General features: G+C 38.3%; 2 protein-coding genes across 6 annotated transcripts; one reads left to right on the top strand and one right to left on the bottom strand.

Annotated features, from left to right (window-relative positions):
• Positions 1-264: 264 nt before the first annotated feature.
• On the bottom strand, positions 265-8,483 carry LOC135581311 (zinc finger CCCH domain-containing protein 33-like). Of its 5 annotated transcripts, none has more exons than XR_672167.3 (7): positions 7,922-8,483; positions 7,770-7,850; positions 5,202-5,264; positions 3,003-3,119; positions 2,621-2,873; positions 1,311-1,568; positions 265-743 (listed from the first exon to the last, which is right to left on the bottom strand). XR_672167.3 is itself a non-coding variant. In XM_065158140.1 (7 exons), the coding sequence occupies exons 1-7, from the start codon at positions 8,429-8,431 to the stop codon at positions 609-611; spliced, it is 1,449 nt and encodes a 482-aa protein (XP_065014212.1). In that variant the 5' UTR covers positions 8,432-8,475; the 3' UTR covers positions 265-608. The 5 variants fall into 5 exon arrangements, 4 of the variants coding, with proteins under 4 accessions (XP_065014212.1, XP_065014213.1, XP_065014214.1 ...); XM_065158140.1 differs by having other exon boundaries at positions 2,589-2,873; positions 7,922-8,475; XM_065158141.1 differs by having other exon boundaries at positions 2,589-2,873; positions 5,202-5,261; positions 7,922-8,475.
• A 785-nt stretch (positions 8,484-9,268) lies between these two features.
• Positions 9,269-11,245, top strand: LOC103991128 (lysine histidine transporter 1-like). Its single transcript, XM_009410487.3, has 7 exons — positions 9,269-9,490; positions 9,573-9,956; positions 10,039-10,432; positions 10,510-10,615; positions 10,706-10,797; positions 10,880-10,948; positions 11,035-11,245. The coding sequence occupies exons 1-7, from the start codon at positions 9,309-9,311 to the stop codon at positions 11,131-11,133; spliced, it is 1,326 nt and encodes a 441-aa protein (XP_009408762.2). The 5' UTR covers positions 9,269-9,308; the 3' UTR covers positions 11,134-11,245.
• The last annotated feature ends 101 nt before the right edge of the window (positions 11,246-11,346 follow it).

Raw genomic sequence — 11,346 nt, 5'->3', positions numbered from 1 at the left:
ACTTATTACATGAAAAACATAATAAAGGAGTAATCATACGAAAAATAAATACAATCCACGAGAAATACACTTTACCACTAATTATCAATGGCATGGAGAACTTCTCAACCTAAAGGCTGCATCTTTTCCACCAAATAATAACAATTATGATAGCTATATATCAGCTCTGGCAGACTACTCTCAATATTATTATATGAGGACAGCTGGGCATAAGTTATATGCAGCAGCTCTTTATATGACATACCTCATAAGAGAAATAACACATGGCGAAGCCCATATCAACTGTCATTACTGGGAATGCAGATATTACTAACAATTCCATCTCGGCTTTCAAGAAAAAATTAACCCGCCCCTGCAGTAGATGTCCCACAAAAGATACAAACTCTAAAGTACTTGCAACATATTGGCGGCAAGGTTTTATATACAGTACAAAAACACTGAAAATAAAATAATATATATATATATATAGCAACTTAATTGTTGCTGGAGAACAAAAAATACCAAAGCTGGTGGTCGTTCAGTTGTGCTAATCAGCAGTCAGATCCACCGCATAGCAATTTGGTGATTGTCAGACTAAGGTACTTTGAAGGGCTTCTCTTTCAGCATCTTCACAAGTCTGAAACTTCTCCAGATCTTCCTGTTGGTGATGCCGAAGAAGCAAAATCCATTGGATGATCAAACTTACAAGCAGGCCCATATTTGCAGATTCCGAGACGGCTATAAAATGCACAGACTGGTTGATCCTATATAAATTGATATATGTCAAGTGAATGAGAAACAATTAAAATCATAAGCAATGTCCAAAACAAATTAAGGAAATCTGAAATATGATAGAGCTGACTTAAAAATATAATGATCCATTAGTTGCTTTCTGACATAACTGCAAAGTCTTAACACCAGAATTCTGAGCTGGACATTTGGTTGCCTAATGCAAAACCATCACAAGCAGCAAACCTGGTCTTCTCCCTTTTCTACTGACTCTAAAAATGATCCAGTTAAATATAGTATATAAAATGGCTCAATGGAAAGACCTCTGATTCATTGTGAATGAATACAGCACATAATTAACACCAAGACTCTGACTGATGCACGATCCACGAAATAGTTATAAAGATTTATTGGTGATAAAATAGATGGTACCACCCAGATAAAAGTTAAAACAGATGGGCAAAAAAAAAAAAGCACGGCAGAGTATCATTCAGACCTCAGGTATTTAGCAAACAAAACTAGAGAAACAACCATTTGTTAGTAGAACTTCAAGAATATAAACCAAAAGTTATCAAGTACAAGAATTTATAAGTGAAACTCACAGGTCTCAAGGGAAGCCCTAGAGGACTAATATTGCAACTAGAAATTCCTGTAAGGCGACTTCTTGGATGATGAAATTTACATGCTGATTTGAATTTACAATCTCCAGTCTTCATAAAGTATGGACACTCTGGTTGACCAGGTCTCTCAGGATACACCATGTCTCCCTGCTGCTGTATAGCACTTGTATTACTAATGGAAATTGCACACAAAGGCTGCTGTATATTCCTCGATGAAGGGAAAGATGGGCTTGATGGGACCTAATATAGAGGATCATAATCAAAGTCAAATAAAGCAATCTAATATCAATAAAGAAAATATAAAAACATAATATTATTTCTTTTATTAGTCAACTTGCAAAAAAGCATTCAAGAAACTAACTGTTAAGAAAAATAATATAACACTGATCTTTCTTCAGCCACTGACTAGGGTAGATAATTGAAACCATCCTTCCAGTATCAAGATTGACTGAAGAATAAAAAACAATTCTCTCTAACAATTTGACAACAAATTTTTTTCTACTATGAAGATGAAACAAAATGCATTTGTATGTTCAATCATCTGATCGACTAAAAGGGATACGGACTTCAGTGGATCAGCTTCAGTACATCCACATAGAATATGTAAACTTCAAACAGATAAAACTATTTAAAAGTTAGTTTGTGCTGAATGGTGGTAAGAACCATAAGAAGCAAGAGAAGCTCAGAAAAAGTCAAAAAAAAATACAAGACACAAATAAGTGCACCCGTAAAGGGTTGAATCTGTGTTTATAATATTATTATTGTTTCATGATGAATAATATGCTAACTTCAATATAACCCTAACAACTTGGAGAAAATAACACCTAAAATGCAGATCAAGGTAAATATGCCAAAGTTTTCAGAAAAAGCAGATCACCACAAGAAAAAAGGAATACTAACATTCTAATGAGCCAATTAACAACAAAACTCAAAAACCATGAAAGCACAATTTCAGTTACAGACTATGATATGATTCCAAAAAAGGTGTAAACTTATGCCATTTACCGTTCATTGGCATCTGTCATATACAAAATTCCTTTATTGATCAAAGCTACAAATGACTAGGGAAAAGTTATTAAACAATAACTACAAATCAAATTACCAAGAGCCCATCAAATAAATATTCTAAGAATTTTGGAACAATTTCTATAAACAGACCCGGGTAAAGTGCAACAAAAATAAGATAAATTTATCAATAGCAAAAGCAGAAAAATATTCTTTCGTCTGGAAGATGATAGATAAATACAAGCCATAAGTTACCTGGGACCTTAAGTTAGGGTTGAAGTTGAAACCTTTAGGAGGAGGGACGAAGCTTGGGATGTAAGATGGTAAGGAATCCAAGTGAGTAACTGTTTGATTGAAGCTATGAATGTGATTTGGCATATTCATTTCCGCTGAAGCATGTCGTTTAGGAGATCCACCATTTTGATATTCCAATACACAATCTTGTGCAGTTACAACAGTAGGATCAGGATGGTTAAACCAGCAGTTACTCGAAAATTTGCAACTGCCAGTGCGCATGTAGTAGGGGCATTCTTTTTCTCCCTGGAATAATAAACACATCGAGTAGAAAAAATATGAACTCTGCAAGGTGAAAAGTCAATCAAGAAAATATATGGCACACCTCAAACTTGTCTCTAAATAACTAATATGCAAATAGATCAACAAACTTACTGTTCGGATTGGAAGCCCTAAAAAGTTAAGCCTAATTACGGATACTTCAGGTTTTTGTTGAGAGTGAGCAAACATGCAGGAATTTCTAAACTTGCAACCTCCCGGCATTAAGAAGAACTGCAAAACCAACACAAATCATTAAAACATCAAGCACCATGATAAGTAAATGACAGCAAAGAAAGTTAAAAAAACTGATTGCATTCTAGAAATGGCCAATTCATTACTAAGACAAACTTTCATCATAATTTATAAAACATTTTTTCACTAGCAAAACATGTGAACATTTCCTCAAATGAATATGTTCACATTTTAAATTGTCAATAAAACATTGAAACTTCCATCACAAGCAAAAACCTCAGATCTATAAATAGATTCTCAAGGAAACCAACTTAAAAACTAGACACACAATAAAACTAAATCATTTACATCACTTTTTGCACTTCAATCATAGAACACAAAAAATATATATACATTTTATTTGTATAATAAAAGGGATCTTCGAGACTGATGTAATTCATTATTTTCTGAGTAAATGACTTTCTACGCAACAACAAAAAATGTAGAACTCTACCAAACACAAAAGTTAATGGAACAACCTAAGAAGACCCTTCCCCAGCCGAAATAAACGGAATGGCAGAACCTTCTAGTTATAGCCCCAGACCAGTTATTTAATTGAACTGGCACAAGGCTTAGTCAAATTCTAGACAACTGGCCCCCTTGAGCTGCTAACTGTTCAAACGATTCAAAATTTCAAGTTAAGATTATTTGACCTTTAACCTAGGGCAACACACCCATTCTGTCATTTTGTTCCACTGTTGGAATAACAATTTTTTGACACATCAAAATGAAATGACTAAGAACTAGAGCCTTGCTTAGTAATGGACCAAATTTATCCGGTCTATTATTGACTTGCCTAATTTGGATCTTGAATTCTTTCATAATAAAGAAAAACTTCAGAACATAAAACATGAGATGCAAAAAGAAAACTTGGCAAGTGCTTATAAAAAAGGTACAAAACCTCTTCATGAAGTAACAGAATAGAAGCTTGCAATAAAACTCAGGATAAGGATAACAATCTCTTGAAAGAGAAAAAGAAAGACAGAAATAGAGATTACAAACATACCCAAGTCTGCACAAGAATAGAGAACTTTGGAACTTGACCATCTAGAACAAACACATTAAAGGTGTGGTACACATAGACCTAAGAAGCAAACATGCAATTAAATAAGATAGCCATCAGTTTATATAATAGTTTTGTTATCTTATGTAAAAATTCTTTCTTGAGTCGAGCCCATAGTTATACTGAGAAAACTTTTCATGTCATCAAATGCTCAATAAATGTTTTGTGTAATCCCATTATCTTGTTTACATCCACACTTCTAAATTGTCTTACAAACACCAGCTAATCAGTTCACTGATATCAATAGTTATTATTGAAAATAATATTCATGTTCTCATATTTACAACTTTGTAATGATTTCCGGCTAACATATTCTTCTATTAGTTCCTTTTTCTACATTGATCTATCTTCTTTGCAGTTAATGGTTCTGATCAAAAGTCTAATTTCACTGAGCTGTATAGTGCAACTACCGATAGATAGGTCAAATTAATGAGGATCAAAGTGAAGGACATCTTTCTAGGAAATGAATCATTCCCTCCCCCTCCTATGACTCTTCTACCTGCTTATTTTACCACAGATGACTATGCCGAAAGAAAAAACATGAAATGTCAATAAGTAGGAAAATTTTGAATACAAATTATGTCAATAAAACAAACTAAAAACCATCTTGAAACTGTTATCTATAAAACAAATGATGGAAGTAGCAAAGCTTTTATAAAACAAGAAGTTGTTAATTGCTCAACATGTAAATAGACAAAAAAATGTAGAAACAAACAGGATTAACAAAACAATTTGCAAAAGGTCACGAATCCAAGCATATTAAAGTTATTTAACAAAACAAGTATTTTACACAATAGCTAATAGCCATAAACATAGAAAGTATACCATCGAAAGTTATTCATAAATAAAAAAACAAAAGCCACAACATTCATGCAACTACAGGACACCCTCAACCTAGTGCTAAAAACATGACAAATGAAGATAAAGCTAAATACATCGACAATAATGTACAATTATTCAATAAAAATAAACATAAAGTAAGACCCCGAGGATAATATGCAATACAGGTTTCTTTCAACCTTGCATTCTTTTCGGCCAGCCTTTTCTGGGAATTCCTCCTTTTCCTCCATGCTAATAGGCTGCTGAAAAAATTCCATGTAATAATCACACACCATAAGACCACAAAACTACAATATTAAAATATTAAATAAGTTAACAAACAATGAAAAGTGTATTCTTTTCAAAAGAAAAAAGGCAATCATTCAACAAGTATTGCAATCTTCAGAAACCAAAAGCATATATGCTCAAGTAATTAAGAATTACAATGGGGTTCATCCACATGACAGAATCACTTCAGTTCAAGAAAAATGTATCAATGAATCTGAACAATCTTAAATGAGATGGATGTGAATAGAAGTGAAGATCGAAAAAAAAAAAAAATTCCAAGCACTGCAGAGAATCAAGGAAGACTGTACATAAGAATATGCATATTACAAGTTAAAAAAAATGGAACTTTCAATTACAACATAATTATATAACTGAATGTGTATTACAAATAAAATAAAACCTAGATGACACAATCCGACATTTATTTTTATACAAATCAATTATATTCTATATTCTGTTAAAATCTTTTGTAATTTAGAACAAACAATTTTCAGCGATAAATCCATTACCTATCAACACTTGAAATCTTAGGTTAACATTTATGTTTTAGCATTGTTGTCAAAGGCATAAAGCACTACAAAAGGTGCTAACATTACAAATTTGCCCAAGGCACTTAGCACTCCCCTAGGCACTTGCTTGAATGAAACAAGGCGAGCATCTTGAAAAATTATAAAAAAGTATAATTAAAAATAAAGATAATCATTTAAAAAAACTTCAATCAAACATGAGCCAATAAAATAATGAGAAAACAAATTGTGAAATGATCAAATGATGGATATTTATGATGAGAAATTGTGAAATGACATGTCGTGGGAATTAATGAATGTGCTCCTTTAATCAATTGTGAACTAGTGACCAAATGAAAGATTATTATGATGGGAAATGACCACTGAATGTACCAGATCTGTACAGGCACTAGATGGACTAGTAATGGTCCCAGCAGGTATATGTCTTTGTATCACATCTCATTCATTGTTTTGTAGTCTAAATTCAGTTTATAGATGTCTAATTGATGGTATATCACTAGAAAAGGGGAGAAAAAAACCCTAATAGGGTTTCCTCTTGATTTCTAGAATTTTTTAGGGTAAATCCAAAATCTGGAACATATCAGCATATCGAATGCCTGCTTTTTTTAAGGCTAAATCTGAAATCCAATAGGTACCGATGTACTAACACTCTGTACACCAGTATGACACTAACCATACCGGTGTGAGCCTTAACTAATACACTACCAGTATATGAAATTGTGAACCTTGATTTCAATCAAAAAATTCTATTGACTGGAAGTGAGATTTATTTTTTTTTAACAAAAGAAATAGTATCCTATTGTCATTGTGCATGAAGGACTATTAATACCACACGAAGTACCTAAGAACCTACTTCATACCAATTTGGTTGATAAAAGCAAACAGAGAGCAAGGGCTCAGGATTTAGGATTTTGATTATGGAAGGGAACATCTCAAGAAGGGTTTAAAGCACCAGTCGGTATAGTCAAAATACTAGTTGATATCTTGGTACAGTTGGCAAAATTGGTATAAACTGGTACTTAAAACATTAATTTCAAGTAGTTATTCTTCCTTGTTTCCAACATTTTTAATCATTGTAGACATCCATCGACTTTACATGCTCAATAAACATATTTAACAACTCACCTACCAACATGTACTAAATTTTACATCTAGTCTAACAAAAACATATCAAGTTTACAGGTGTTGTGGACCTGCTCAGAATTCCAGCCACAAGGCTTGTTCTTGGGATACTTAAAACTGCAAAGAAAAAAAAAATTGATGCAAATAAGGTTATATAAGGAATACAAGAAACTTACTCACATTGAGGAGAATATGTTCAAATATAGCTTGATTCATTAATTAGTTTCACAGTTTTCTACTCAACTAAAAGGCTGCCGTGCTACTACAGCCAACCCGTCAAATACCATATTTGCGTACATGTCTTAAAATTAGAGATAAAGTTAGATTTCCATAGGGATCATAAGATTCCAAAGTTCCATCAATAAGAGGTACACCATTACAAAGTTGCTTCATGACATTCTCATATGAACAAAAGCATAATGTGATGTGTCTTGAAGATCATAAATGCAGACTCATCAGCTCGATTATTTTCAAGGATGGTAAGTACTTTCGAAAAGTGATCCAGCAAGGCAAGCATAAGGCACATTTGCAATACAGAACAAGTTAGTACAGTGAAAGCAATCATACACTTCCACATAAAAGAAAGTGAAAATCACTAAACATTTATTGTTATACATACATTTGAAGGAGAGAACAGAAACAACATATAAGATGCTCTTAAGAAACTCCTACAAATCCCAATGATAGACTGTCAAAGAACCAACCTCTACAGATGCTTGAATCAAGTTTTTTTTTTTTTTTGAACATCTGAATCAAGTTAAAATTAACAGAAACTGCTCATTCCAGAGTTCACAACATATGAGGGACATAAACCTAGAATTACAAACTTACATCTGTACAGATCGGTGAAATAGAGCTATAACTCACCTGAACCAATTCTAGCTCCCGAGTTCTTGCCTTCAGATTTTCAAGCTAACAGGAAAAAACAAAGAATTATGTATCAAAGACTCAAATTCCCAAACTTATGATCTAAGAGAACGAACCTGAGTGAGCCTTATTCTCGGAGGATGATTAAACTTGCAGTTGGCTCCGTATCCACAAATCCCAGTCCTCAAGTAGTAAGCACAGTCAAGCTGCCCAGGCCTCTGCGGGTAAGAAATCCCCATACTCCTGTTCTCCCCTTCGTCATCCTTGGACGCGGCATCGACTTTCTTGGACGTCTCCCAGACCTTCTCGACATCAGCTTTCCCCGTCAATCCTTCCTTCTCACCACCCACACCCCCCTCCTCATCCGACTTCTCTCCACGGTCCTCCTCAGTCTCAAAAGCTCCGACTCCTCCAGTGCACTTTTTCTGATCAACAGCGCAGAATTGGAGCTTCTCCGCTATCTTTTCGTCCGGGCCCACCTTCTCGAGGTCGCCATCGATGGCGTCTGTCCCATGGGAAGAAGGGGGAGGAGGGTTAGGAAGAGTACGAAACCCTAACCCCAACTCCTTCACCTCTCCGTTCTCCTCATCCGCCGTCGGCTGCGCATCGGGTTTTTCCATTGCCATCTTCTTTCCAAAAATAATTAAACCCTAACGCGACGAAAAATACTTCATATAAAACTCGAAACAGTGAGAACACAGAGAAAGGCAATAAGGGTTCTATATTGGGCCCCACCTTTAGTTCTATTACTTGATACGGTTATATATTATTACGAATTTAAATTATTTTTAGTAACGTAATGTTATACCAAAATAATCTTGTCATTCCCGTACGTACATGCAAACATGTACACCGTGGGTCCCACGTGGCCGCCAAGGTCTGGTGTTGCAATCGGTCGCGGTCACGAGTCACGACGGGATCGTCGTAGTCGTCTGCACGCGCTGTGCACGTGAGCAAGTCAATAAAGATGATGCCACGTGTATTTTCCTTCGTTTTCGTGTTTTGTTTCTGAAAACCGAAACAGAAACAACTCCCGAGAAGCATTTTTGTGGTCAGTAGATGGGTCAACACGAGTATGCTCAGTGAAGTCAACTCGTTGGTTTGGAAGTAAGTTTGCTCGAGGGAGACGGAAACACTCGTGCGAAGTAAACAAAAGCTACTTCCCGTTTATTTGGGTGCGAAGAGTTCCCAAAAAATCAGATCAAACACTAAGAATGGTTGCACGGAGGTAAACGCGGTAGAGCATGAAGCTGTTCCATGTACAGTTCAACAGATCTGCCAAACCTTAACAGATACAACTCAGGCTTATCTAACGATTCCATCTATCTATGGCAAGTTTTCAGGGCCGCCAAATCCGCCTCCAAATCCGCCTGCAAATCTTTCACCGAAGATTACGTCTCCAACTGCATCTCTAAGCTTACTCTGGAGTTTTGAAGTCTTCATAGGCCTCTGTTGCTGCCGGAGTAGATTTCTGATCCATTTCTCCTCTTTGAGTTTGGCCTCATGGCTTATCAGGTTGATAACGTGCAGATCGAGGAGAAGGCGAGGGAGAAGTCGATCGACGACTGGCTCCCCATCACATCTTCCAGGAAGGCGAAGTGGTGGTACTCGGCCTTCCACAATGTCACGGCCTTGGTCGGCGCCGGCGTCCTCAGTTTGCCCTACGCTATGGCGCAACTTGGATGGTAAACATGTGATCGCTGTGAGTCTTTTGGATGTTTGGCTCGGCTTAGCTAAGAACATGGTTGCTTGGGTTCAATGGAGCAGGGGCCCCGGCATTGCAGTGCTCATCCTGTCATGGGTCATCACCCTCTACACGCTGTGGCAAATGGTGCAGATGCACGAGATGGTGCCGGGGAAGCGGTTCGACCGGTACCACGAGCTGGGGCAGCAAGCCTTCGGCGACAAGCTCGGCCTTTGGATCGTCGTGCCGCAACAGCTCACCGTCGAGGTCGGCGTCAACATCGTGTACATGGTGACCGGCGGCAAGTCCCTCAAGAAGTTCCACGATGTCCTCTGCCCCGACTGCAAGTCCATCAAGCTCACCTACTTCATCATGATCTTCGGCTCCGTACACTTCGTGCTCTCCCAGCTCCCCAACTTCAACTCCATCTCCGGGGTCTCCTTGGCAGCCGCTGTCATGTCGTTCAGGTTGATCTGTGTCTTCAGATTACTTCTCCTCCATCATAAAGCGCATGGCTTCCTCAAACCAAACCGTTTGCTTGCCTTGCAGCTACTCCACCGTTGCCTGGGGAGCTTCGGTGCACAGGGGGAAGCAAGCCAACGTGGAGTACGTCTACAAGTCGTCAAGCACCGCAGAAGGCGTCTTCAACTTCTTGAGCGCACTGGGAGATGTGTCCTTTGCGTACGCCGGCCACAACGTGGCGTTGGAGATCCAAGCTACGATCCCGTCCACTCCCGAGAAGCCCTCCAAGAAGCCCATGTGGAAAGGCGTCGTCGTCGCCTACATCGTCGTTGCTCTCTGCTACTTCCCCGTGGCTTTCTTGGGGTACTGGGCGTTCGGCAACGGCGTCGCCGACAACATCCTCATTACGCTGAATAAGCCGCGGTGGCTGATCGCCACGGCCAATATTATGGTCGTCATCCACGTTATCGGTAGTTACCAGGTGATTGAGCTCTCTTTTTCGTAGTTCTTCTACTTGTCGTGTACTTGATCTGATCACATAAATACTCATCCATGCAGATCTACGCCATGCCTGTGTTCGATATGATAGAGACAGTGCTCGTCAAGAAGCTGCACTTCCCGCCGGGACTAGCTGTTCGCCTGATCGGACGCAGTACTTACGTTGGTAATCTCCATCTTCCTGCGGCAAAGCCAATGCCTTGACGAGCTTTTCACGTCCGGGAACAACTCATTTAGCTCTTCTCGCCTTGTGCAGCGTTTACGATGTTCGTCGGCATGACCTTCCCTTTCTTCGGCGGACTGCTTGGGTTCTTCGGCGGCTTTGCTTTTGCCCCGACAACATACTTCGTAAGCCTCCGTCCCCTTCATGGAATCCAACAACAAAGAACAAGTAGATGATGATGATGCTTTCTGATCTCTCCTTTTGCAGCTTCCCTGCGTCATGTGGCTTTCTGTTTACAAGCCTAGAAGATTCAGCTTATCTTGGATCATCAACTGGGTAGAACTAAAACACCCTGTGATATCTCATTACCGACGCACTAAAAGATATGTCGCTAAAAGTGTTTTGTTCGTACGTTGCCTCAGATCTGCATTCTGCTCGGAGTTCTGCTGATGATTCTGTCGCCCATCGGAGGACTTCGGCAAATCATAATGGACGCCAAGAGCTACGAGTTTTACTCCTAGGCTGCCGCGATGGACCAATAAATCTGATGGTCTCTCCTATGTGCATAAGTGTAGCCACCTGTAGTGGCTTAATAAATGAGGAGAACATGGCGTAAATACATGTGGAGCTGTTTCTTTTCTTCCTGCTTATCGCTGGTACATATGATCACTGTTCTCTCCTGCAGGCGTTGCGTGAAGCCATCCATCATGCGTGTGTTGTTCTCTAGAGAACAT

The sequence above is a fragment of the Musa acuminata genome, chromosome BXJ3-7 (assembly GCF_036884655.1).
Source record: "Musa acuminata AAA Group cultivar baxijiao chromosome BXJ3-7, Cavendish_Baxijiao_AAA, whole genome shotgun sequence".
In the NCBI taxonomy this organism is placed as follows: Eukaryota; Viridiplantae; Streptophyta; class Magnoliopsida; order Zingiberales; family Musaceae; genus Musa; species Musa acuminata.
This window is presented reverse-complemented; position numbering and strand designations above follow the sequence as displayed.

What these genes read in the sequence shown, in the direction of transcription:
- LOC103991128 (XM_009410487.3), top strand. Translation starts at nt 9,309, where the DNA reads ATGGCTTATCAGGTTGATAACGTGCAGATCGAGGAGAAGGCGAGGGAG. An exon ending in GCTATGGCGCAACTTGGATG is followed by an intron (nt 9,491 to 9,572) that starts GTAAACATGTGA and finishes TCAATGGAGCAG; the next exon opens with GGGCCCCGGCATTGCAGTGC. An exon ending in TATCTTGGATCATCAACTGG is followed by an intron (nt 10,949 to 11,034) that starts GTAGAACTAAAA and finishes ACGTTGCCTCAG; the next exon opens with ATCTGCATTCTGCTCGGAGT.
- LOC135581311 (XM_065158140.1), bottom strand. Translation starts at nt 8,431, where the DNA reads ATGGCAATGGAAAAACCCGATGCGCAGCCGACGGCGGATGAGGAGAAC. An exon ending in CGAGAATAAGGCTCACTCAG is followed by an intron (nt 7,851 to 7,921) that starts GTTCGTTCTCTT and finishes TTTTCCTGTTAG; the next exon opens with CTTGAAAATCTGAAGGCAAG. An exon ending in TAGGGCTTCCCTTGAGACCT is followed by an intron (nt 744 to 1,310) that starts GTGAGTTTCACT and finishes CAATTTATATAG; the next exon opens with GATCAACCAGTCTGTGCATT.